The sequence below is a fragment of the Aulonocara sp. 'chitande type north' Nkhata Bay genome, linkage group LG3 (assembly GCF_057382095.1).
Source record: "Aulonocara sp. 'chitande type north' Nkhata Bay isolate Kocher_YH1m ecotype deep benthic linkage group LG3, A_spYH_male_GT1.1, whole genome shotgun sequence".
Classification (NCBI taxonomy): Eukaryota; Metazoa; Chordata; class Actinopteri; order Cichliformes; family Cichlidae; genus Aulonocara; species Aulonocara sp. 'chitande type north' Nkhata Bay.
The window spans coordinates 6,882,710-6,909,672 of NC_141346.1; the positions used below are offsets into that span (position 1 = coordinate 6,882,710).

Genomic DNA, 26,963 nt, shown 5'->3' on the forward strand with positions numbered 1-26,963 from the left:
TTAATGTGTGAAAAAATGTCCTGAATGTGTCAACAGATCATAATTTGTAATGATGTAATGAGGAGTTTATTCTAATGTCCAGCAGGGGGCGACTCGTCTGGTCTTTGAGGAAACGGGCCTCCTGCTCAGCTGATCTCTGCGCTCCGTGAGCCGTTTTCTGCTGAGACGTGAGCGGTTTGATTTAAAATGTGGGCAGCTTCATCTTTTATTTACAGTCCAGATTCCTGACAGCACCAGGACACTTTACATGTTTGTGGACATGAGATCATGCTGGAAAATTCATGCTGAGGGAGAAAAGGCAATAATATTTATGCCCAGAAACAAACCAGTGGATGAAGGCTGACCTGAGGCTGATGACCATGAGCCATGATGGCAGCCATCAGTGAGCTGAAGATTCAGAGGTCCAGAAACAAGCAGCTGATGTCACAGTGGCCACGTCTTTGTTTTAAAAAGATGTGTGTAAACTGGAATAAACAGCATCACCTGAACAGCTGGCACGAAACCTGCAGTGAAGGCCAGGACACTTTAACCCGGTCCTGCAGGAGCAGCCGACACTCCTCCGTCACACCCTGAATACTTCTGCTGATAACACTTCTGCTTTTCAGCACTTCTGCTGTTTCTGCTCTGCAGCACCAGAGCTGAAGGGAGGACAGGGGAGAGAAACTCAGTGACTCACTGAGCTGCTTCGCATATTTGAGGCTCCACAATTCAAGACTTTGACTTTCTGGTTACAAGCAGCTCGTGAAGGCCGGCGCTCCGAGCCCAAACCGTGACGCTTTTTAAATGTTTCATTAAGGGATCAAACGGAAGGAGGGAGCTGGAGCGGGGCGGCGTCGAGCTTTTGTTCGGAGACGAGAGACGATCAAAGTTCGCACAGTTCGTACGTTTAAATCAGCAAAAGAGCAACATGACAGAGACGAGGAGACATCAGATATGTGCTGATGAAATCCTGATGCTTCCAAAGTGTTTATTGAAACCACACACACACAGAGGGCTGCTCTAAATATGAATCATGTATGCAGATGTGTTCCAGATGTGCTGTATGAGCAGAGTCAGAAACAGTAGCACATTCAGCCATTTCCAGGCTAAATGTTGTGTTTCATGCTTAAAGTGGACGTTTCTGCTCATTTCAGGCTCTGAGCTCTCATCCTTTCATCCAAGCTGTGCTTACATAAAGCTGCAGGACTGCCTCACCCGTCATCATCCTCAAATATCCTGTCTCAGAAAAACTAGATCATGCATTTAGTCCATCTAGGCTGGAATACTGTAATTGATTATTATCAGGATGTCCTAAAACTGGGACCAGAAGGAGACAGCAGATTTCTCCTATACTGGCTTCCCTTCATTGACTCCACGATGGTCCCAGTGATGTAAGACGCGAGGGTCTGTGCAGACCGCCGCATACCTGCAGAGAGTTTAACGCACCACCTACACATGCGTGCACACAGTATCAGAGAGGTGTACAGGCCCCAGAGCCGCCATGTGGTCGTTCCACATGCTGCGGTGACTTCATCTGCAGTCATTTTGATTTATGTTCGCCGTGAAGGCGCTGCAGTACTCTCCTGAAAGATAGGTGTCGCCACTCAGACTGCAGGACAAACTATCAAAATGGTGCTCATATCCTCAAAGCACCAGGCTGCAACAGTCGACCTGCACGACTCACGTAAAACATGTGACATCAGTGTGATGTTATGCCGTGTAACGGGGTCGGTGAGGTGTGGGTGTGTTTGTCTTCTCTGTAGTAGTCTGATTACTCCTGCTGTACCTGGATCCCACAGGTCAGGTGACAGGAGGACACCAGCAGGTGCTGTGGCAGGTTGATCTTCCTCAGAGCTCCCAGGAAGTGAAATCTGCTGTGACCTCCAGATCAAAGAGGTGCAAGGGTATAAATGTGCTGCAGGGAGGCTTACAGCACCGTGGAGCTCCAGTACTGAGAGACAGGAGGAGCAGCGGTGGTCTGTCCTGTGTCCAAAGGCAGCTGTGCTGGAGGCCTGGGTCGGACGTCTCCTGGAACTGAAGGAAGGCATTGAAGGCAGCACTGAGGTTCCACAAAGAGAACCTCTCCTCCTCTCTCTGGATTCACCTTTAAGTTCGGCTTCAGCCTTTTAAGCTTATATTTAGATCAGGTCAAACTCTGGTTTAAATGCTTTTATGTTTTAATATTTGTGTTGTCCTGAGAATCCCAGAGAAGATCACTGAACTGCAGAGCAAACGTCTGTGAGCTGTATGAAGTGTTTCTGACAAGCTACCCACAATGCACTGCTCTCACAGACACCTGAAGCACACCTGACAGAGTGCGTGTGTTTCTGTACTTACATGTATTATATTACAGGCGGGTTCACCGTGTCTGCAGACACACAAAGCAAATATGCAGAGAGCACGCAGACAGTGAATACATCATCTGATATCAGCGATACCTTCAAGGTCTGATGGGACCGCAGGAAAATCTGAGACACTTCAACACACACACACACACACACACACACACACACACACAGTAACAGGATCTTGTTTTCAGTCTTTTTGAAGGCTGAAACTTAATGACCGGTGACTCACACACTGCAGGCTGTGTGTGAGTGTGTGTGTGTGTGTGTGTGTGTGTGTGTGTGTGTGTGTGTGTGTGTGTGTGTGTGTGTGTGTGTGTGCGTGGTTCATGGTGAGGTCGGGGGGTGGGGGGCTGCAGGAAGGAAGGTGTCAGCCTGTCAGCCTATCAGCTGACTGATCACCTGCTGATTGACAGCTATGATCATTAGCATGGCGACAGGCCTCCTGTCTCTTCTTTCACAACACACACATGTCAGCTGAGTGTGTGTTTGTGTCTCCTTGAAACTGTTTCCAGGTGCTCCAGGAGCTTCAAACAGAGACCCTGAGAAATGTTATAGAGGTCATGGAGAAGGTTACAAGGCTGCTCCAGGAGGTGTAGTGTCCATCTTCAGGTTCTTAACAACGTTTTCTGGATCTCAAAGTTCCGGATGCAGTGCTGAGGAAGTTCCCAGAGTCTTTTTACTTCCCTAAAGGAAGTCTTGTCCTTCTTAAAAAGCCACTTGAAGTCCTTGAAACAGCACAAAGTAAGATTAAGTAGATTTGGGGCTTTTGTTGGGAGGTTGAAGGACATGTTGAGAGGCTTGTTGAGGTCATTCAGGATTTTCTGATGGCTACACCAGGTCCTAGACAGTCCTGGAAACAGAGAGGGCGAGGGCTTAGGAGATGCCAGGATACTTCAGGGTGTGGAACAGGTTTCAGTGAAATCTTTGGAAGGTTGAAGTGCTCGTTTATAATTTCTGATGCATCCTCCAGTAGATTCCTCTAATGTAAGCTTTCTGTTCATCTCAAGATGTTTATGCTGTCAGCTCAGACCACCATTGATGTCCTGTGAGCAGCACAGCGAGGAACAGGATGCTTCTCTGGAGGAACCTCAGACACGTGGTCGTGGAGGTCATCTGTCCCCTGTGACTGTGCTGGAGGTGACGGGAAAGAGAAGAGAAACGTTGGAATGTGGAGATAAGTTATAGTTGAAGTCCTTGAAACAGTTGAAGGACATTCCCATGTTTATTGGGAGCTTCATGGAGTCCCTGTGTTCTTGATAACGACTTGTGGGTCTATGAAACAGGTCAACAGAACCTTGATGGCAGTGTTGGGATCTTTTATTTCATCTTATGTCTCGAAGGGCTGTTTGGAGCACTTAAGGATGCAATGAGGTTTTCAAGGGCCCTTCATAATATCTGAATATCTGAATGTGTCGTTCAGATATTATCAGACTTGAAAATGATCCTCTCATGAATCCAAGAAAGACTTCCTGAAGCTGGACAGGCTGCTCTATGGAGGCTGCAACATGTTTGACAAACTGTTTCTGCTGGTCAAGAGACTTCCCAGGAGCTCTTTACTCAGGTAGGGATGGCTTTGATTATTTATCATGAAGGGAGAATTAGTGGCTCGAACAGTCTCTGAAACAACTAAGAAACAAGTTCTTGGAGCCTGTGAGGACGTTTCAGTGAGTTTGATGTCTTAAAAATGATCTGGGCAGGTTGAAAAACATGTAGCTGTTTTTCCAGAGGTGCTAATGGTTTGTTAAACAGCTGGAGACTCACCGAAGACGTCCTGTAGACGCTGAGCTGTAAAGATAGATGTTTGAAAAATATGTTGAAATGGAGAAACTGTGATTATTTTCACTGATCACCATGACGATGGAGAAACTGTGAGCATGAAGACAGTGTGTGTGTCCCAGTGTGTCACAGTGTGTGAGTTAGAGTGTGTTGCCTGGAACAGTCCAGGGTCTCATGAAACTGGGACACTGCGCAGCTCCAACATGGCCGCCGGGGAGAGGATAAATAAAAGTGCTGAGAGCTGAACTCAGAGCAGATCAGATAACATCAGAGCGAAAACACACACACACAATACATCAGTGTGTGTGTGTTGAAGGGCCCATTAGTCACTGTCACAATATTATTCCAGCGATTAGTGTGAAAGAGCAGCGCACACTCATTCAGACACTTTGTCCTGCTGCTTTTAAGCTGAACTCTGAAAATGTTTGGACTGAGAACTAATTCTCATGATTGCAGCTCTGCATGTCAGCACAGCGGATTTAAACAGAGCACATTCTCAGCTTTAATTCGATGGGCTGAGCAAAAATATTTCAGTAACTGCTGAGGAATTACAGAGTTATATATGCTTCAGCGTGTTCTTGGAGTGCTCTGTATGACTTATTTAGGGAGTCACAAATACTCAGCACAGAGAGCACAAAGTTTTACTGCTGTTCATATTCACATCTTGGATGCTTAGATCAGCTCTAAATTTACAACTTACAAATGTGACTTGAGGGGACTATGAAGCCAACCCTTATCCTGGATGAGTCACCAGTGACCTGGCCATTGTTAAGATGTGGCGCGTGATTGGCTGGTTTTTAGAACCAGCATCAAAAAGACTGACTGTGTTCCTTCCCATGAGCCTGCACTGTAATGAAGGACAGATTAAAGACTAGACTCAGGTTTGGCTTGTAAAGTTTAAGGACTGATGTCAACCTCTCAGCCTGTGAGGTCTAAGCCACCGTCAGGCGATAACCCCGACTCTACCCTGGCCCTGCGTTTCTGAGAAAACAGACTTGTTTAGGAAAAGACGTAAACCGTTTCTGATGTGCGTCGGATACAGCGGAGACTTCCTTTGTTCTCTGATGGCTCAGGCTGGGATTAGAGCTAGCTTAGATTTAGGGTCAACAACTATGACTTAGACCTCAGGGATTAAACTCCAGCAGGTCACTGGAAACTCTTCCAGGCTCTGGTTAGACTTCAGACAACATCCACACTTCTTTGTCGACTATTTGCTTGTTGAGACCATCCGAGTCTAACCCTGCCAGAGAAAGGTCAGCGTTAGAGGTTAACATCCCCCAGTAAGGGTTAGGATGAAACAAGTTTCATCACCTATGATACCTTTCAAATTAATTCTACTGATACAGCTTCTTTTTCTGGAAATTCTTCTCAGATTTGCATTTTTGTTCTCTAAATGAACCCAACTCGACCTCAATTAACCCCAGATAAGTGGCCTGTGACCTGGTCAATGTCAAGAGGCTAACAAAGGCTGACTCAGCAGTTAGAAGTAGGCTTAGTAACACTCAGCCAGCCCCCAGAATAAACCCTGACACAACAAGATGCTGAAGAAACAGTCCTCACAGCTTCTGCTTCTGCTTGAAAAGGGGCTCCAGTTGTTGGACCAACTCGCAGTCTTACTCCTGTGGTTTTGTAAAGAGGTTCTGAGGTTGTCGGTGCAATCGCTCTGTGCTCGTGTATGTTGGTGAGGCTCCAGGACGTGAGGAATATCTGAGCGTGATGCCTGGACCTCAGGGAGCTTCGGCGGTTATTCCGGGGGTTCTGAGAGTCATTGATGCGATTCGAGGAGTTTCATAGGTTGTTAAAGACTCAGGCAGCATGTAGCTCCCAGATGTCTATGAGGAGGTTCTGGTAGACCTACAGAGGGTTCAAGTGGATTATTGGGGAGTTTCCAGGAGTCCTTAAGGAGGTCCCACTGGTTCGCTGTGAGGGAGGATCCAGAGGTGCTTGAAGAGTTTCCAGGGTTTTTGGTATGTTGAAGGTCAGGAGGTTTGTCAGGAAACTGGAGAGTCTTCAACTGGAAAAAAATCACATGTATGACTGTTACACACACACACACACACACACACACACACACACACACACACACACACACACACACTGACATGGAGCACACACATGTATTCAGGCACTTCAGGGCTGTCAGTCCTGATCGCAGTGGAGACAAAGACAGAGAGCAGGAGGGCGGCCAAAACCTCTACGGATAACACACACACACACACACACACACACACACACACACACACACACACACACTCCTCAGCACTCAGAGATGAAACACAAACCTTCTGTTTTTTTCATTTCTCTGCGTCCCTCTGCCAACAATGTGCTCATTAAAGTGAAATAACATGTTGAAATGTTCCTTCCTATACATCACACACACACACACACACACACACACACACACACACACACACAGAGTATCGGTGCTGGTTTAAACCGGGCTTTAAGCCGCCCCGGCAGAGCTTCACATCAGATTGTGCCCTGAGCGAGCAGCTGGTATTTATAAAGACGAGCGCTGCTGACGTCCCGCTCGCTGTTCGCTCGCTGCACCATGTCTGGAAGTCATTTCTGTCAGATGAGCTCTGGGAGACGAGGCGCGGTGGCGGCAGACTGCGAGAGGAGTTTCAGGAGCTCGCCGAGAGGCTCGCAGGGTGGAAGGCTCTCGAGGGGAGGGCGTCACATGACCAGAGGGACAGGAGTGAAACCTGAGCTCGTGGTTCTGATCCAGACTTGATTAAAACTCGCTCACAAACACTTTCAGGAGCACCTCAGTAATAAAAGTGTTCCTCTGAGGAACAACGTGAGGCTGGTTCAGGTGTTTGCTGTGCTGTTTTTCAGTTTCAGGGGAACGTCAGAGAGTTTGATCGTCGGGAACACCGGAGAGTTTGCTCGGACGCTCTCTCAGAGGTCTTCCTCTAAGCTCTCACAGCTGTAGTTGAGGTTTCAGAGGTTTCGGTGGTTCTTTGGGAGGATCTACGATTTCTTGGCACCGCTGAAGGAGTTTTGGAAGAACTTCATGCGGTTTCAATAAAAAACGCAAATGTCCTGCGATTAAGTAACATCCATCCTTTTTCCTCCACTGATCTGAAGCTCGGCTACGGTGGCAGCAGTTTGATCAGTGTAATCCAGACGCCCTTTTCCTCAGCGATGTTTAATCTGCCAGGGAAAGGGAAATATTTAAATACTCTCCAAAAAGTTATGGCGCTGTCATGGGATCTCCTCCCAGCTGGGCTTGCCCAGAAACCTTCAAAGGGAGGCGTTCAGGTGCTCAAACCACCTCAGCAGCTCTACTGCAGCCGCTGGATGTCTGAGCCTGAATTCAGCCAAGGAGGAAACTAATATGAGCCGCTTGTATCTGGACATGCGTAACAAGTTATATAAAGATTACAGAGTTAGACACCTGGACCTGAGCTAGTCCCGAAGCAGGAAACAGGAAGTATTACAGGGCTTATCCACGCCGCCTGCCTGCACAGACGCTGCTACTTTAAAGTGTCTTTACGTCTGAAAGGCCTGCTAGGAGACAACGTGAAGCTCGTTTCTGAACTGAGCTGTTTCTACGATGTTGCAGCTTGTAGAACAAGATGACATCCAGTTAGTGAGGGTGGTCTCTGCCTGTGCAGCAACTCTTGGAAAAACCCAGAAACCATCCTAATAGTTGTCTAACCACAACTTTATTGATATATACCACGGCACTCGTCATTAAGGGTTCGGAGGAGGTCGTCAAATGTTGTCTTTATGGGGGAAGATTTAAATCACAGTCCCCAGAAAAGCTTGGAGCCTGTTTTTAATAGAAACCCCCAAAGGTAACATATCAGTTATCAAATCCTGAAACTGATTTACTGAAGAGTCCTGCTCATGCTCAGTTTGAGGGCAGCACCGCATTTAAAGCGAGTTTATCCAAAAGCAACTGCAAAACAAACAGCTGGTGGAACATCTGCCAGCTTTTCAGGTTTATTAGTCGCATGATGGCGGGACGCAAGCTGGACCCGGAAACGGGAACGACTGGACTCTCCATCGTCATGGTGATCAGTGAGAATGTGTGAAGTACGCGGAGCCACAAACGACATGAATGAAGGTGAAGGGTCGCAGAAAACGCCCTGCCTTTGCTCTCAGAGCCCGAGACTCTGTCGAGTGTTTGTTCAGGCTCGAGTTTCGCCGACTGTCAGTCACTCGAACCACATGCTCCTACTCGAGCTGCTCTGACCTCTGACCTCCCACATGTGGCCGTCGCTGCGTGTTTGTTGGCGTTAAAGTGGAACACCTGCCGGCCTGGAGCGGCGTGCTCTTACCTGCCTGGAGGAACGCGGCTCCTTACTTTGGAGTTGCTGAGGTTCAGGGAACTCGGGGAGACGTCACGGAGCGAGCGCTGAGCGGTGAATGGAGATTTCAGAAGCTAATTATGATCAGTGACAGCTGCCGAGTCGCTCGGCTGCAATTTTCACATCTGTTAGCTGAAAGTGGAGCACATGCTGGACTCATCTGAGGGGAACAAGCCCAGGATGCATTTACGCTCTCACATTTCAGGCGCTCAAAGGGAAAGTCTGTAAGCTTATAGTAAACACAGGGCCTTCTGCTCTCTGCAACTATGAGGCTTCGGCTGCAACATTCAGCATTCAAACGTATGTTTCCTGTTTGCGACGCGCCTCTGTTCTCCTGGTTCAGACAGTCTGTTTCGCATTCAGCACATCATCACAGCATCAATCGAGTCACGTCAGGCTCATTCAGACTGCAGGGCTGAAGCTTTTGGAAGTGCTTTTTACGACTGCCTTTAACGTGCACGACAAACTGGAAAAGCAGAAAGACAGGAAGTAGCTTCAAATTCAACCACAGAAAACGGAGGGATCCTGAAATAGTGGTCAGAAGTGGAGAAGACAGACGCCTGCTGTTTGAACCGTTTCCAGTTTCCTGGTACAAACATCAGAAACTTCTCTCAGGCTTAGAGGGAGGCTCCTGTCTCCCTCCCTCACCCGCAACCAGTCACAGCTCCCGATCCTGGCCCCGATGGAGGTTTCGTCCTTCCTACTGTCGCCGAATGTTGCTCATAAACTGTTGGAGGGTCTTTAAATTACAATAAAAGCGCCTGGAAGGGGAGGGGAGCAGTTGAGGTGGTGCATTATCTGTGGATGCCTCCTCAGGGAGGGTTTTTGGGATGTCAGCTGGTTTTGTGTCTTTGTCTCCCAGAGGAGCAGGAGGAAGCGGCTCTGAGAAGCTCTGCTGCTCCCACAGTTCTTCTGGAGACTTTGATCTGAAGATTCGCATTAGAAGAAGCTGGTGGGTCTGTGGCAGTGACCTGAGCATGACAGACACAGAAAAACACTTTTTCAGGAGTCTCTTCCCTCCCTGCTCATCTCTGTCAGTAACTGTGAATTAGGCCTGAAGTTAATCTTTAAAACAAACACAAACCTTCTGAGTGAACCCCGACCTCTCGCCTGCCCGACGCTGTTATAAATGAAACGCACCGTCAGCAGACACGACGATGTCTCGGACCTCCATCGGGTCTGCCTTCTGTCTGTCAGCCGCCCATCCCTCCATCATCTCAGCCCTGATAAGAAACACTCAGTGCTGGTGGTCTGTTTGTCTCTTGAGGGTCAAAGGTCACACTGAAGGCAATCTGAAGTTAAATGAAACTCTTCTGTGCTCTGAGCTCAAACCATCACCGTCAGAGGAAACGAGGAGACTGTTTTAAGTTTCCTATGATTTGCACACACGCCACACACAGGCCGTTATCTGCAGCCGTAACACGGACCTGGAGAGAGCTCGGGGTCAAAGGTCGGCGTTTCTGAAGAGTTCACAAATTGCGGCTCAACGACTAAAACCGAGAGCTGTTGTACATCATCAGAAGATGACAGCAGGACAGATGTTGTTCTCGTTCCTCGTAATGAACCTGAGACAGTTTTACACCCGTCACGTTTACACGCTTCGTCTGTTCGAGGTTTAATTACAGCTTGTTTCACAGATAACGCCTTGTTTTCTTTCTCATTGTGTTTTGTTCTGCAGATCAGTCGGGGAAACATGACATCATCAGGCTGTTTGGAAATCTTTTCTGATTAAAATCAGATTAATTGAACCTGGTTTCATTAAATATTCACATCACTGTTCTGAGGCGTCGTCATATATTTAATCTAAGTGTCTTTGTTCTTTTTTTAGATCCACATATTATGATATAATGATGTGACAGAGTCAGAAAGCTAAATGTGCACAAAGATCGTAAAAGAAATTCTGCAGGAAATAAAATGTAGTTGAAAGGAAATGAAATCTCGAGTGAAACGGGGAAAGGCTCTCTCATAAACGTTCACCTCGGGCAGATTGTTCCAGAGCCTCGGCCCCTGGTCTTCAGCCGCGCCCCAAAACAGGCTGAAGACATCTGCCCGAGGATTTAAAGGTATGTGCTCTTAGTGAGAGGTCAGAGCTGCAGCTCAGAGTGAGGCCACGAGCGGCCTTAGAAGTGATCGATATCAAAATCGTTAAAACGATCCTGTGTGTGAAACGTTCCTAAGACGACTGCATCAGTTCCTGTTAGATCAGGTAAACCAGATGCTGGGACGTGTGATATGACCCAGCAGGATGAAGCCGATGGCAGAATGTAACCATGAACTGCAAGAGTCTGTTAACCATGAAGTACCAAGGTGGCGTCATTTTGTCTGCAGAGAAGTGAAGCCGAGCTTACTGCGGAGTACCTAAAACTACCCAATCACAGGGTTGGGTTAGGTTCCCTTTATTATTATCTACACTCTACAGAATGATCTCCTTGTTACCTGGTTGCGTGACTTGAAAGAACAACATTCAAAAACCAAAATCCCGTCTTCTAACGGGATAAACCCGCTCTAATCCAAACCCAGCCCTCTGACTCAGATGCTCTAAACTCATAATTACAACGATTCATACCTAACCTTAACCTGTAGCTCGTCTTAAAGCTGGCCCACCTTTGGGTTTGATCTGCCGAGCGCCGTGTTCTTACGCTCCCATCGGGGGTTTAACCTGCTGAGCCTGGAGTGGATCTATCCCGTCTCATCTGGAGCTTAAATCAGGCCAAACCACGTTTCCTTCCCGACCTCTGCGAGCTCAAAACAACCCGTCCTCTGATATCTGCGCGCTAACGTATTTGTCACTGACGGTGACTCAGACGTAACACGGCTACAAAGAGGCGCCTGAGTTTGGTTTTACTTCATAAATAACTGGAACCGTTTGGCACAGTAAAAGTTTTCTCCTGGTTTTAACGTAAAGCAGACAGACAGGCAGCAGACGTGTCGTCGGGCATCTTTATTGGAGTTTTCCCTCGCCCAGTGGACATCCTTCTTTATGACAACATTATTAACAATAAAAATATTCTCATACATTAGTGTGGACGTATAAAAGGCAGAGCTGAGTTCACAACATTCAAAATTACGCATTTAAATAAAATTTGTTTCCCAAAACAAAGTGTTTACATTTGTCTGTCCAATGAAAGTGGATCGATGGTGGACTGCCACTGACTCAAACTCCCATCATGCAACACTGTGACTTACAGAAAGGAGGCATGACAAAGAGGAGCTGTTATTGGCCCGTTAGTGCTTTGACTGGCAGGTAATGGACCAATGAACCAGTTTATGCGATTCAGTAAAAATACCATTAGAAGTGGATTACTCAGACTTTTCATGGTGATTCAGTCCTGATGATCAGAACTCGGATGACAGAAGGTTTACTGGATGTTTCAGCCTCCAGCTGGAGGCCCACCAAAGTATGTCGGCAGCTCCTTTTGGCAGTTTCATGTTTTCATCCATCCAAAAGTCCCACCCTATAACCGAAGGATCTACAGCAGGGGCGGGGAACTCCAGGCCTCCCTGCAGGTTTTAGATGTGTCTGATTTTAATGGCTAAATTAGCTCCTCAGCATGTCCTGAAGTTCTCCAGAGGCCTGGTAACGAACTAATCATGTGATTCAGGGGTGTTGACCCAAGGTGGGATCTAAAACCTGCAGGACACCGGCCCTCGAGGCCTGGAGTTGGCCACCCCTGATCTACAGCCAACAATCCCTTCTTTTTGTTCTATATTTCAGTCAGCTCTGATCTCAGAGGCCTTTTCAGTCTCGTCTGTTCCTACCAGGTTACTGCTCTGCAACGACAGGATACGAGACTTATCGTGATGTTCAAAAATGTAACACCTGTTATATTCTGTTACCCAACAGCTCCTTTGCATGCATGCAAACCTCTGCAGAAACACTGCAGTGGACAATCTCCTCCAGGTCACATGATTAGTTCGGTGGTTTTAACTGGCTGATCATTGTCTGCTGGAGTTACACCTGAGACGATGACCACGATGGTGGCTCTGTGAGGAAGGTGATGGCAGCGTTCAGGTATTTCCTGTCTGTGAAGCATCGCTAACAAACACTGCTCCTCACATTAATGAGTGTTTGGCCGGAGAACAGAAGAGACTGAAGAGGCAAACTGCCAAATGTTGGCCTGATGGTTAATGTTAGTGTTGTAAAAGTGGAAGAGCTGGTTTGTGGGCCGCCGTTAAACATTTATGTAGCGAGGCAGACGCACAGTCTCGCTCCAGTGGGCAGATGTGATCTTTGGTCCTGAACCTGGATCGTCTCACTCGCCTCCGTGAAAGCTAAGGCAGATTGCTTTTATACGTTTCTCTTCAGAAAGTGAAGACGACGTTTCGCCTGAAATGTAGGTTTACTATAAAAACTCTGATCTCCTGCTTTGTGTAAAAATACGATCAAATATCAGGTACAAAAAAAAAAGTGCTACGATACAAAACCATCAATAGTTCACGATTAAACAAAAAGATGTCTGCTGTAGTCCTCAAACGTAGTCCTCGTGTCCAACACTGAAGCTTTGAATGGCTTTTCACTTCCTGTGGAAAATGGTCTTAAAACATTAAACCTGCAGTGGCTTCATCCCAACACGTGAAAGGCTGATAAATGACAGTCACGTACGTTTAGGCCACAGGGAGCTGAGTCTATAAAGGGGAGATCATGTAGATGATGGATGCCTTACAGCTGGAGGTCAAAATACACTTGAGTACGTTCACAACACAGAAACCCACTACAGGTGGGCTTCGATCGTTTGTAGGCACCGAACAATTTAAAAAACTTTCAGTCTGATTGAGAAAACTACCGTGTGTACAGTTAAATACTCCCACATGACTTCCCTTAATCCAGAGAATTTCAGCACCCGATGAGTCACATTTGGAGAAGTTCTGGTCTGAGCAGGGAGCGAACATTCCCAAAGACTTCCTTGAAAAGTACACTGGTGTTTTCTGAGGCAACCCAGAATATTCCTCACAGATTACAAACAGTATGATGCTGAAACTTTGCTAGAACATGCTGACAGGTCACATCACGAATCCCTTCAGATGGTCCTGAACGCTGGTGTGGAAATAATCCCACTGAGAGGGAGATTACCGACCGGTGCGTTGGAATTCCCGCATGTCCCACATTCCCAAGATGTCCTTCAGAAACACGTGTGTTCAGATTCCTGCTTGAAGAAACTCAAACACCGTCCACGTCACCGTAAAACCCGTTCGGCTCATTTTAAAAGGCTCTGAGGTCTGTGCGGTCACAGTGGCAGCATCCTGCAAAGGGTTTGTTTCTTCTACAGGAAGTACAAACCAAAGTATCCTGCTTGTGTTTCCAGCAGAATTTAGTCATTTTCTGCCTGTAATTTTTCTCTCTTGGTGTTTCTTCAGTGGAAAATCCTCCTGCCCTGGAAATCCAGCCATCAAACAGGCTGGGAAAGCTATGCTCCCAGCAAGGGGCGGAGCTTAGTCTTTACAGTGGAGGAACATCCAATCAGAAGAGTCCACATAAGGAATAGTTTCCAAAGTCTTCCAACATCCTTTCTGTGCTGGATGCTGATTGGCTGATTTCTGTGAGCTCTGCTGTTCAGAGTGGATTTAAAAAAACAAGCAACCTCGGGATGTGGTTCAGCGAGACGAGCCAATAGAAATCCTGAGGTTCAACCAGCCCGTCAAAGAATAGTCATCTCATTCCTTCGTTCTGATTGGTTGAAACTGCATCAGTTAGTGTTTCAGGCTGTAAAGCGTTCCCATTGGCTGGATCGGGTACAACGGTGGACAGCGTCAGGGTCATTTTGAGTGTTGTGCTGTGACCAGGCTGCGATTGGTCAGTAGAGCATGGTGGGTGGAGCTTTGTGTATCCTGAGCGTCTGGATGGAGGAGAGTATCTTCTTCTGGTGCCCTGCGAGGGTCACGCCCACTCTGAGGAGGTCTCTATGGAAACAGAAAGAGGGTGATGCAAATAAATAAATACAAATATAGAGCTTGGTTTCCCTGAGTGATGACTGGCAGGTAGCCAATCACAGAAAGAATAAGTGTCTTACTCAGTGTTGAGCTGCGAGACGATGTCCAGGTTGGTGAATCCGGCCTGCAGGAAGCTCTGCTCGTAGCGCTCCATCTTTATGGCTCGGAGCCACTCGGAGACCGAACCGCATGCCGACAGAGGAGGCGGGACTCGCTGGTCCAACAGAGGATGGGACAGGCTGAAAGGACAGGGCAGATGTGAACGATGACATTCCTCAGCGAGTCATTATTAGAGCAGCGTGTTCAGACCTGCAGCCTATAAAATATGTGGCATGAATATGTGAGCGCGAGATTTATTCTCTCTCTGTTATGGTTGAGGTTAAAATAAGCAGAGCGTGCTGGCTTCAAGCCACGAAACCCTTAAAATGACATGTAGGTCTTAAATATAGCTGCTAAGGTTTACATTTTAACCCCTTTTTCAGTCTTAAAATCAAAGACGTGTAATTTGGTGTAAAGAAGAAAGTTTTCCCAGGAGCTGCTGTGTTTGGGATCATTATCCCGTTCATGACCCAGCTTTGGCTGTCAGACAGACTCCGCAATAGGAGCTTATGGTCAACTTGGTTTTCTCCGACCACGATGGTGTATTTTACACTTCCAGGCTGGGACGTTGTCTTGTGAGTTTTCTCAGATAGTTTCCAAACCTGCCTATTCTCTCCTGTCAGCTCTTCCAAACAAGCCTCACACGTTCAGTCCTGATCTAACTGCAGAGTCTGAGATTAATTTGCTGTGATGATTATGTTGAATTGTTTGGAAATTGCATCTGAAAGCTTCAGACCAACAAACGGCTGAAACGTCTGCTTTTATATGACTTTACTTTGAACATCAGGAAGGATCGTGTCACACAGCAGGATAAAATCATCCCTGCTGGTTTCCACCACACCGTCACACCCAGTCTGATGGTTTTATGGTATTAAATTATTTTCTTTACAGTGTTGCATCACTGCTTCAACTTATTATACAGGAGACTTGTCCTGCTTTTATTTTGAAAGTTCAGTCCTTGCTAACCACCGATCCCAGAGGTTTCCTGTTTTCCGATTTCTCTCGGCAGATTGGCCAGCTGCTGTGGTGGATGGACCACCTCCACCTCTTGGACTCAGGTGGAGGTCCTCATCCTGCTATGGAGGGTTGCTGTCACGGTGTGTTCAAAACAACCTGAAATCCGTGCCAGGCAACAGTGCCACATACGTGTTCGTGCAAGTGAAAATATGTCCACTTTGGCAAAGAGAGAAAAAATAGTTTCGCGCTGTGTCACAGAAGCCTTGCACTGAGATTCTCGCATCACTTTACTCCTCCTCCGCCCTTTGGCAAATATTTGTGAATTTCCAAAATACCCAGCAACTGAACTCATGTACGTAAGGCGAGCTGAAACTTAACTTCCTGTTTGGTCTGCACAGTTTAACCAGAACCTGAAAGGCCCACAGTGAGCTCCCCGAGGCTGCGGAGCAGAACGAGGAGCGGCTGCTCCACCCGTGGTACTGCTTTACTATCTGCTGCTAACAAACTACAGGAACTTTATTCCTCTCAGAAAGCACAAACATGCACGCCGCCTCTGCTCTCGCCGTTAAAACAATCTCATTCTTATCTGACACTGATCTCCATCCTCCTCCTCCTCCTCGTGTCTCTGATGTTCCTTCACTGAAAGAGGAGGTGGACAGTCGGGAGGACACGGCTTCATTTGGAGTTTTAATCCAGGAATGTGCACCTGCTTGTGTAAACAGCTGTCAATCACACAGCTGGCTGCCCCACATTCCTTTGTCTCCCTACCACACTCTGACCTTTGACCCCGAACCCACCAGCTGGTGCCTGAATGACATTCCACGGCTCCGGCCCCCTCCCCCTCTCCTTCATCGAGCCTCACCTCTGTGCCTCTGGGTGCGTCACTTTCAGGGAGGTGGGGTTTCGGATCAGCCTGTCGAGGGACGCCACCACGTCGCAGAACCTCGGCCGGTTGGCTCGCTCCTTCTGCCAGCAGTCCAGCATGAGCGCGTGCAGGGAGGCGGGGCACTCCGGCGGCGGGGGAAGCCTGTAGTCCTGCTCGATGGCGTTTATCACCTGATGAAGCAGAAGCGTGAGAGGCAGTGAGCACTCTGTCATTCTGATGAAACGGCTTTTTTAACCATCAGCTTTGGACACCTTTGCTGGAATAATTTCAGCTTCTTTTATTGTAAATGAGCACTAATGATTCAGTCGTAGTTTCACGTCCATGAACCTCCAAACAATCAAGTTTTAAATGTATAACTTTGTTCCTTACGTCCTGGTTGCTCATGTCCCAGTACGGTCGCTCCCCGTATGACATCACTTCCCACATGACAATCCCGTAACTCCACGTGTCGCTGGCTGAAGTGAACTTCCTGCAATCAGACAGTAAAATCATCAAATGATTATCTACAGAACACTATAATAACAATAAGAAGAGGAAGCCTTTATCCACTACGCCAGCCTGCAGTACTGGCACTCACCTGTACGCGATGGCTTCAGGAGCCGTCCACCGAATGGGAATCTTGCCGCCCTAAAAAACAAGACTGGATCAGTCAGGTAATAACCGAATTTCACAATAAAAGCACCCAGGTAATGCTCAACAACAGAGGACTGAGACCAGAACTCTGAGGATCTCCAGCAGAACCAAAACAGAGCTGAAAGACCAACCAGACAGACGTGATTGATGATGAAGGTCTTAAAGACAACATTCATCATCTACTGATGAATAAAAGACTTCCTGTTAAGAGCTGTCATGACCAGAGACAAAACTCAACTTGTAGCAACAACATGCGAGTTGAGCAGCTTTGCATGATTCACAGTTCAAAGTAAACCTTTATCTGAAACCAGCCCCCCCAGTCCATCCTCTGTCTCAAAGAGCCCGTTTCATCTTCTTTCCTTTAAGCCAACTTTATCCTGATTGGCTGTCCCTTACAGCAGATGGGTGTGGCCTTTGTGTCTGAGATAAGGATATCAGAAATCATAAAGAGACAGACTGTGACAGTTACTCACCAGAGAGCTGGTGTACGTCGGGTCTGACGAGTTTTCAGTCAGAAACCTGCTCAGGCCAAAATCTGACACCTGAAAAACACAAAACCACAACTGTCAGCTCTGTTTAGATTAGTCGAGCGGACAGGTGTGCAGGGCCACACCCTCACCTTACAGACCAGGTTGGAGTTCACCAAGATGTTACGAGCCGCCAGGTCTCTATGGACGTAGCTCATTTCAGACAGATACTTCATTCCTGCTGCGATGCCGCGCAGCATCCCCACCAGCTGGATGGTGGTAAACTGGCCATCATTCATCTGAAAACAGACAGGTAGAGGGTCAGACAGGTAGAGGGTCAGACAGGTAGAGGGTCAGACAGGTAGGGGGTCATACAGGTAGAGGGTCAGACAGGGAAAAGGTCAGACAGGTAGAAGGTCAGACAGGTAGAGGGTCAGCCAGGTAGAGGGTCAGACAGGGAAAAGGTCAGACAGGTAGAGGGTCAGCCATGTAGAGGGTCATATAGGTAGAGGGTCAGACAGGGAAAAGGTCAGACAGGTAGAGGGTCAGCCAGGTAGAGGGTCATACAGGTAGAAGGTCATATAGGTAGAGGGTCAGACAGGTAGAAGGTCATACAGGTAGAGGGTCAGCCAGGTAGAGGGTCAGACAGGGAAAAGGTCAGACAGGTAGAGGGTCAGCCAGGTAGAGGGTCATACAGGTAGAAGGTCATATAGGTAGAGGGTCAGACAGGTAGAAGGTCATACAGGTAGAGGGTCAGCCAGGTAGAGGGTCAGACAGGGAAAAGGTCAGACAGGTAGAGGGTCATACAGGTAGAGGGTCATACAGGTAGAAGGTCATACAGGTAGAAGGTCATATAGGTAGAGGGTCAGACAGGTAGAAGGTCATACAGGTAGAGGGTCAGCCAGGTAGAGGGTCAGACAGGGAAAAGGTCAGACAGGTAGAGGGTCAGACAGGGAAAAGGTCAGACAGGGAAAAGGTCAGACAGGTAGAGGGTCAGACAGGTAGAGGGTCAGACAGGTAGAAGGTCATACAGGTAGAGGGTCAGCCAGGTAGAGGGTCAGACAGGGAAAAGGTCAGACAGGTAGAGGGTCAGACAGGTAGAGGGTCAGACAGGTAGAGGGTCAGACAGGGAAAAGGTCAGACAGGGAAAAGGTCAGACAGGTAGAGGGTCAGACAGGGAAAAGGTCAGACAGGGAAAAGGTCAGACAGGTAGAGGGTCAGACAGGTAGAGGGTCAGACAGGGAAAAGGTCAGACAGGTTTGCTGCTCTGTGACTGTCCCCCTCTCACCCTCAGGAAGCTGTCGAGCGCCCCGTTCTCCATGAACTCGGTGAGGATCATGACGGGGCAGGAAGTGGTGATGACTCCCTCCAGGTGGATGATGTTAGGGTGCTGGAACTGTCCCATGATGGACGCCTCCGACAGGAAGTCCCGCCTCTGCTTTTCCGTGTAGCCACCCTTCAGGGTCTTAATGGCCACGTAGTTCTCCTTCCTGCCCGGGATCCTCAGCCGACCACGACACACCTCGCCAAACTCACCTGTACAGGTATACGGCACAGGTTACATTACTTTTACAATAGTTACAATTCAAATGGAAGAACACGCCTGTATTTCACTGGGGATAATTTATTCAAATTTAATCCCCAGATTAATGATAAAACTGCCACGTGAAAAGATTTCAGATATACTGAACACAACACTGTCTGTGCACCTGTCCTCACCTGATTCAGGAAATGGGAAGGTAACACCGAGGTGGTGTTATTTTTGTTAAAAAACAATCACATGGGCAGGTGATGAAAGATTACGTAGTAACATTGGCTATGGTTATGACAGCAAATGTAAAAATAAACAGTCATACTCCTGCCCAGGTGTATCCAGCCGAGTCATAACAACAATGTAATGACCTGACGTTCCACAGGTGTATTTTCCCAGGTGTTTGTTTTCCTTCAGGCTTAATGTCATAGAAATATCTAATATGAGAAAAGAAAAGCCACCTTGCCAAATTCACCTCCACCTGTAGGCTAGAAGACAACAGCCTCATATCTCGTTTTATCTAATAGGCAAAGGTAAGAAAAGCTGGAGGAGGTTTGAGGGGATGCTGACCAATCAGACAGAACGGGGTCACGGGAAATGAGAGGGTGGAGGTGGAGCTTAAAGTGAGTGTAAAAAGGTTCAGGTGGATGTAAATCTGGAGGTGCAGAGATCGGCTGACAGCAGAGCCCCAGAATCCAAACACAGACCTGCCGCTGAGTGTCGTCTAAGGTGAGAGCAGAGCGAGTCCACGCCAGCCGGAGGCAACGAAGTTTCCCTAAGTGGAGGCAGATCTTTGCGTTCTTTGAAGACGGAAACAGTAGAGGACCCACAGCAGAACCCTGAGGGACTCCACGTGTCAGAGCAACTAATGAGGTCACACGGTCACCTGAAAACAGCCAATCGCAGCAGGGCCGAACCCTCGACGCCGCGCAGCCCCATATCTACTCAATAAAGAGGACTCGTGTTATTGATACTGGAGGGGTGTAATGTTCCTTTAAGGCTCATTAGCGCATACCAGCACGTCAACACCTCCCTCAGCACTCACGCACATGTGGCCTGCGTGTGTGTCTGAGCGCGCTCGCCAGCCGGCGGTGAAAAGTTTGCACCCTTGTTTCCGCAGCAACCGCTATCCAGTTACATCTCACCAATGTCATCACTGAGAGCACTACTGTTACAGTAGCTGCACACACACTCAATCAATCACGCTCTCTCACGCCCTCGCACACACTCGCGCACACACTCGCGCACAAACGCGCACGTGGCGTGTTTACTTTTAATAAAACAGGGTTCATGACGGAGAACAAATGACATCTGATGTTTTCTTTTAGTGCGAACACAGCTTCGCCTCATCATGGGAAAGTTAATGTTCCGCTCTCGAGGGGGTCAAAGGTCACAAACACATCTGGAAGACTTTACAAAATAAAAGTCCTATTAAGACCCATAAGTTTGTTTTGGCTTTTCAGAAACAACAGAAGATATTTGGGCTTTTTGTTGTCGTGCTGCTGCGTCCGTGCAGACTCCCTAACAAAGCTCCAGAGGTGAACAGCATCCACAAATGCTTCCAGATCCCAGAGAAATTCCTCAAGATTCCCAAAATATACGCCACCATATCCACTAATAATGTGTTCCTGAATCTTTAATGATTTACTTATTACAATAATCACGAAACCATTCAAAGGTTTTTGGCATTCCCAAAAAGGCTGACGTCTCTAAAACCTTTAGCTTCACAGACGTTCCTTCAAAAGGTTCCTGGAGTCGTAAAAACACTCTCTGAGCATTCACAGTTTCTTTTAAAACACCCGAAATGGTCTGATTGATGAGAATTTCATCAAAAACTTATGGCTTGGAGGGCGGAGTTTGCCCGTGACAGAAGTTTACACCACGCAGACATACAGGTGTGGGTTACCTGCTCCGATGACCTCTTCGATCTTAACGAAGGAGGCGTCGATCTCTTTGGCGAACTCCCTCACGGCCTCATTTGGGTCCTCGTAGGTAAACGGGTCGATGTAAACCTTCATCGCTACAAAAACAGCACAATCATCATCGTCAGTCGGCCGCGTTCATTTAAAACCGTTTGTATCAGACTGGCTCATTGGCCGAGTTGTAGCTCTGTCTCTGATTGGCTGTCAGACTCACTCTGCCCCATCTGGTAGTGGCCGCTCTTGTCGTGGATGTGCGCGCTCCTCTTCCTCCTGGTGACAGACAGACAGGTACAGACGGCTGTTTAGATTCAGAGCAGCTGCGGGATTCTGGTTTCCTCAGGAGACACACACACATCCTTTGTTCTGTCGCTCTCTCAGGAATGTGATTATCTCGCCGTATCTCGCCATCGCTCTCACAGTGTCGAGTTTCTCCATCTTAATATAGTCGACATGTCCCACCCTGCTCTGTGTGTGTGTGTGAACCTGAGGTCAGTGTGTTCTATTGTTCTGCAGAGGGGAGCAGGGAGGGTGCATCCTGAACACACGCACTCACCGGTAGCAGAACACGCCAACTATGGCCGCCACAGCGAGCACTAGTATCCCCAAAGAGGCCGAGACTCCAGTCACCATCAGCTGGGACACACCTACCCAGGAAACAAACACACAGGAGTGAATCTCAGTGTTTTCACCTCTCAGACTCTAAAGAAAATGTAATAGCATGCGACCTCGTACCGTCAGGCAGCGTGTTGAAGCCGGTCTCGGCACCGAATGAGCCGTAACCGGCCTGAGAGCGAGCGCGGACCTGCACCCGGTATCTCGTCGCCCGCTGCAGCCCGTTTAGCACCAGAGAAGAAGACCTGCTGAACACGTACTGCCACTCTACCGACTCCTCACCATCCTGATAAGGACACGTTAAGAGTAGGCATTAGAGTAACACAGGAGTCCTAGTGACACGCATCAACAAAGGTCCTCACAGGACTAAACAACGTATCTAATCTGCGCTTATAATCTGTGTGTGTGTGTGTGTGTGTGTGTGTGTGTGAGAGAGTTAACATATGCAGACATACATTCGCTCCAGCACAGAACCAAACCCTGTTCTACAAAGATGATCCTGCTAAAACCAGATGGAATGTTTTACAAAGAAGTACGCTCTTGGAATTTTAGATATATTTTATAAACACACACTAAAAGACAGAACGTAAAAAAGGCTTCGGTTTGAAGTTCACATGGACTCAGGGCCCAGGTTAACTTCAGGGTAGGGCTGCTTGATTATGGCAAAAATGATAATCACGATTATTTTCACTGAAATGGAGATCTCGATTATTTGACGAGATTTAACCCTTTAAGACCTACTATAGAACCAAGTCGGCCGGAGCTTATATTATATTTTTACATGTTGTAGTGCCATTAGTGGGAGCATTTTTGTTGCTATACATCAATACAACTGTTATAGCCCATATTTTAATAATATGTATGCATTAAGTCCATAGTAACTACATTAATTGCGAAAAAGTGCAATAAACTACAAAAAAATTAAAAATTGTTTTTGTTTGTTTACATATATTTCTACTTGGAGAAATTTAAGAGGTTTATCCCTCAAAACTTTAAATACAAAAAAGTTGCAAAGAATAGTTTACAAGAACAGGAAATTTATTTTGAGTGTCTTCATAGTTTTATTTTGGAGATACATCAATTTTTATATACACTGCAGGAAAAACAAAAAACAATCCTATGATGCAAATTTGCAAAGAAAACAGCAGGTGCATCAAAATAAACTATTTCCAGCAGTGCAATTCGAGTTCTAAGCATCACAGAAACTATTCAGAAAAGTCAAACATGACTTATAAAAACACCAGTATAGGCTTTTAAGGCCTACAAGTAAAAAACTACATTTTCCGCGAAAATGACGTCACTTCCTGTTTCAGGCAGGTCATGGCGGACAGTTCGTGCTGATGGACGTAGGAAGTGTTACAAACAGCTGATCGGATCGGCAAAGCGTGTTTCTGGAGTATTATGTTTTTGTTCCTGCAAGCGCTTTTTATGCAATTTTTGCAAAGCTTTATGTGGAAGGAAACCGTGACCGAGGACAAGCTGATGGCATAAAATGTAAGTACAACTCCTCCGGTTTCATATGCAAAACAAATTATTGCGCTAGCTTACACGGTTCCGGTTCTACAGGGATTTAAAGGGTTAACAATAACAATGTATTGAATAATGACTTTTAAAAATAATATAAAATAGTGTGCAAATACTGATAACAGTGCAAATGTTTGCGATATAAGAAATAAATGAAAAGTGTAAACATCTGTGTTTAGTGAACTTTGCAGTGTTGCTCTGTGGTGCAGCTACAACACTGTAGCAAAGTTTACACACTATGTCTACTTGATCCATGTCTGACTCCGTGAACCCATAATGTTTCCACACCACTGAAGTTTTTTTTTTTTTACCTCTCTTTTCAACCAACGGCAGTCACTCTCCTCTCCAAATAACTTCTGCTTAGCTTTCCGAGCTTCCCTCGGGTCCTCTTAATTGTTGTGACGCGTGTTCGAAATGCAGAGAGGTGCGCTCGATTTGCCACACGGAGCAGCGCAAGAGTAAAGCACGAGGGAGGGGCTAATAATCGGCTCCGTCATTTTTAATGATCGTTGAAAGCCCAGATCGTAATCGTGATTAAAATTCGATTAATTGAGCAGCCCTACTTCAGGGTTAACTTAGCATAGAGGTCCTAGTGATGCACGCATGTGTGTATACCTCAGGGCTGTAGCGCAGCTCGTAGTCCAGGATCTTGTACTGGTTGTGCACAACTGGGACGCTCCACTCTAAAGATAGACTGCTCTCTGAGGCCTCCACCCTCCTCAGACCAGATACTGGAGGAGGAACTACAGAAACACAGACCATCATTCACTGATCATTACGTTTGTGTGCACGAAAGAATTCTGGGTAATGTAGTGTGTATCTGTACCATCTCTACTGGTGGTGATGTTGAGCTTGCTGGAGGCTGGCTCTGAGTGGCTGAGTGCAGACACGCCATTTAGCGACTGGATGGTGAAGATGTACTTTGTTTGTGGGCGGAGCCCCCAGACGACGACACGCCGCTGGGTCAGGCCGTTCTGCGCCGGCCGGTAAAGAACGCTGTCGCCACATGGGAAGCAGGAAGTGACCTGAAGAGGAGAAAGAAGAAAAGGGGCGGGGTCAGATCTGACAGCTCAGACTGGTGCTAATGGTGACAGAGATGGCGGTGGCGTACCTTGGTGGCAGTGGCGGGCCCGCAGGTGGAGCACAGGACTCTGTAGGTCAGGTCATGTCGTCCTCCGCGGTCCAGTGGCTCGCTCCACTCCAAAGTCACCATGGTGTCATTGAGCTGACTCACCGGGGAGCGAGGAGCCGAGGGAGGCTCTGCGGAGGTCAAAGGTCACAGGTCAGTGCCTGCTGAGTATCACCTGTCAGACGCTCAACATCATCTACGTTTTTTTCCCTGAGCAGCAACTCTCAGGCAGGCTGATACCTGAGAGTCAGGCGGCCTGTTTTCATTCCTGCGTAATGAGTTTTTCTTCTTTGTCTGCAGACTGATGGAGGAGCTGAGAGATAAGAACTTCCTGCCTCCACACAAACATCAGAGTAACCTGAGACCTGTGTGTGTGCGTGTGCGCAGTCGTTACCTGTAAGACCTCGACATTACACACACACGGACACAAGCACAAAGAGGTAATGAGCCTATTAATTTGCCTAATTGCTGTTGCCTGAGGGGATGTAGTTAAAGGGGTGGGTCGGGGTACTTAAAGAGGCGTGGAGGCTTGTTGGCAAAGAGCCCTGTGTGTGTGTGTGTGTGTGTGTGTGTGTGTGTGTGTGTGTGTGTGTGTGTGTGCGCGTGTGTGTGTGTGTGTGTGTGTTTGTGGTCCAGAGTTTACACAGAGTTTAAAGTGGTCTCCAGATTATTTAATAACAAATTACATCACGTCAGTCTGTGGAGACTAGAGGCGAGGTCCTAGTGAAAGACACTCTCCAGCTGCATGATGGGAAATGTAGGACAAGAGGTTTCAGTGTTGTCAGAAATTACAATAATAAAGAAAATTAAATGAAAAGCAGAGGGACTTACGTGTGCAGGCACTGTGCGGCGGGTCCGAGTCGGCTCGATAGAAACCAGAGTGACACGGGCAGTAGGCGGAGCCTGGGATTCTTGTGTTGCTATTGGCTGGACAGGAGCTGCAGCCAACAGGTCCTGACTCGGCTTTAAAATGACCGGACGGACAGGCTGGAGACAAAGGCTTAGAATTAGCATTCACCTCTAAAAACACACACACATATGGGATTGTCCACCTTCACCATTAGCCTGAACCCACATGTGCACACACATCAGATCTCCAGAAGCGCTACAAAAACCGCACTTCCTCTATTGTCCACTAGGGGCTCCAGCAGCGTGCCAGTGCTCATAGACTTCCATGTTAAAATTTCAACTCTACAGCATGTTTACAACCTGATATAAAAAATAACAAGATTCAGTTACACACAGAGCGACGTGTTGTGGTTTAATGAGTCAGGCCTATATCAACAATAGACCAGGTATAATCATAGAGTGCAGAGAACAGCAGGGTGTTTAAGTAAAAAGAACATGATTACACGTGTATAATAAGCCTCTGAAGGTATGACCTGAAGCGTTTTACATCCAAACAACTGTTTTCTGAATGCAGTAAAAAGCTCATATTAATGTGCGTTACAGAAACCAGAGCTGACATCAGAGTGTTTTCTCACAGGTGGTGGGGTTCCACAGGGCTCTGTTATTGGTCCTCTACTTTTTAATTAGGTTTCATTTAATTCTGCTTGTAAATGCACTGGATGTTTATTGCTTCATCTATGGGGGGGTCTACTATTTTTGTACCGCACCTGTTTAAACTGGTTAGGCTTAAAAAAGGATTAAAGTTTAAATTATTAGCGATGTGGGTTCTATGGCAGGCAGCCTGAACTGGACCTCTGGATTGTATTTGTGCCGTTGGAGCCTTTTGGAGCATTTCTAATACAATTATCTGACCAATAATAAACTGCTGTGAGGTTAATTGGACTAAAAGACAGCTGGGCTCCATTTTTGTGTGAAATTCCAGAATTTTATTTGAACGTGACAGCAGCCAAAACGCGAATATTATACGAACATTATTTTGAAGCAATAAAATGTAGTCACACTGCTTTGCAGTTGCATTTATAAAGAGCTTTTAGTAATAATTAGTTCTACAAACCGTAAAAACATTGAATGTGACCTGTTGTCTGAACACAACCAGTTTGAGTCAGTCAGAGAAGATTTGAGCTGTTGTATTGTTAGTCAGAGCTCACACAGGCTGCTGCCTCCTGGCCTCAGGCTCTAAAAAGACGAGGCTTCAGAACAATGGGACTAAAACCAACAATGAAGGTATCAGGCGTGCCAGCGAGTCCCAACTAAAGCAAATGTTCCACTCAAACATGACAGTGAACCTCGAAGCAGTAAAAGCAGCTCAGTGTGTCCAGAAACAGCTCAAACCCGTCAGTGGTCGTCCCCGAAAGAGATCAAACAGTCCCAAAGAAACACACCCGCCTCTCCTGCTCATGCACACTCCAGCAAACAGATGTTTATGAACATCTGGAGCCTTTTATTAGAAATGAAACATGTTTGTGACGTAGAGGTCGATTTCTGTCACTGAGGTTTAAAAATGGTTGGAAACTAAAAATGGTTCATTTATAGGAAATATTAAAGAATGAACACATGATTATGTTAAAAAGAGCAGAGAGTGAAAGCAGAGAGGTTTGGCTCTGTGGGTTTCTGGCCTGGAATGTGAGTAATGCTCAGAGCTGGGATCAGGAACACCGCAGAGGGATGAAGGGATGAAGGGAGGAGTGCAGACTCACAGACAATAAGAGACAGGAAGTGACCTTGGCTTCAACAGGATGTGGAAAGTGCTGCCATGATGTCATCACTGGCCTCCCCTGCCAAGCACGGGAGTAAGCACACACACATGCACACACTCTGCTTAAGCAGCGCTAGTTAACCTCTGACCTCTTCACTCAGCCTGGCTCTTGCCCCTCCCCCTCCCTCAGAAGCAGAGACAAGCAGAGGACGTCGCTGCTTCTGCTGTCGCCGCTGCAGCGCTTCCCG

At 47.1% G+C, this 26,963-nt stretch overlaps 1 protein-coding gene across 1 annotated transcript in view; it reads right to left on the reverse strand.

Moving 5' to 3' along the window:
* Positions 1 to 11,355: 11,355 nt before the first annotated feature.
* The window catches only part of LOC147333719 (ephrin type-B receptor 4b-like), a 37,210-nt gene continuing 21,602 nt past the window's right edge, over positions 11,356 to 26,963 (reverse strand). Inside the window, exons 6-21 of the mRNA XM_086268484.1 lie at positions 24,942 to 25,097; positions 24,093 to 24,241; positions 23,808 to 24,006; positions 23,597 to 23,724; positions 21,578 to 21,743; positions 21,399 to 21,489; positions 21,060 to 21,115; positions 20,830 to 20,943; positions 18,681 to 18,928; positions 17,545 to 17,691; positions 17,399 to 17,467; positions 16,870 to 16,919; positions 16,662 to 16,761; positions 16,269 to 16,462; positions 14,431 to 14,589; positions 11,356 to 14,320 (exon numbers count right to left, since the gene is read on the reverse strand). Coding sequence (XP_086124610.1) covers positions 14,215 to 14,320; positions 14,431 to 14,589; positions 16,269 to 16,462; positions 16,662 to 16,761; positions 16,870 to 16,919; positions 17,399 to 17,467; positions 17,545 to 17,691; positions 18,681 to 18,928; positions 20,830 to 20,943; positions 21,060 to 21,115; positions 21,399 to 21,489; positions 21,578 to 21,743; positions 23,597 to 23,724; positions 23,808 to 24,006; positions 24,093 to 24,241; positions 24,942 to 25,097 — 2,132 coding nt within the window. The 3' untranslated portion in view covers positions 11,356 to 14,214. The remainder of the gene's footprint in view (positions 14,321 to 14,430; positions 14,590 to 16,268; positions 16,463 to 16,661; positions 16,762 to 16,869; positions 16,920 to 17,398; positions 17,468 to 17,544; positions 17,692 to 18,680; positions 18,929 to 20,829; positions 20,944 to 21,059; positions 21,116 to 21,398; positions 21,490 to 21,577; positions 21,744 to 23,596; positions 23,725 to 23,807; positions 24,007 to 24,092; positions 24,242 to 24,941; positions 25,098 to 26,963) is intronic.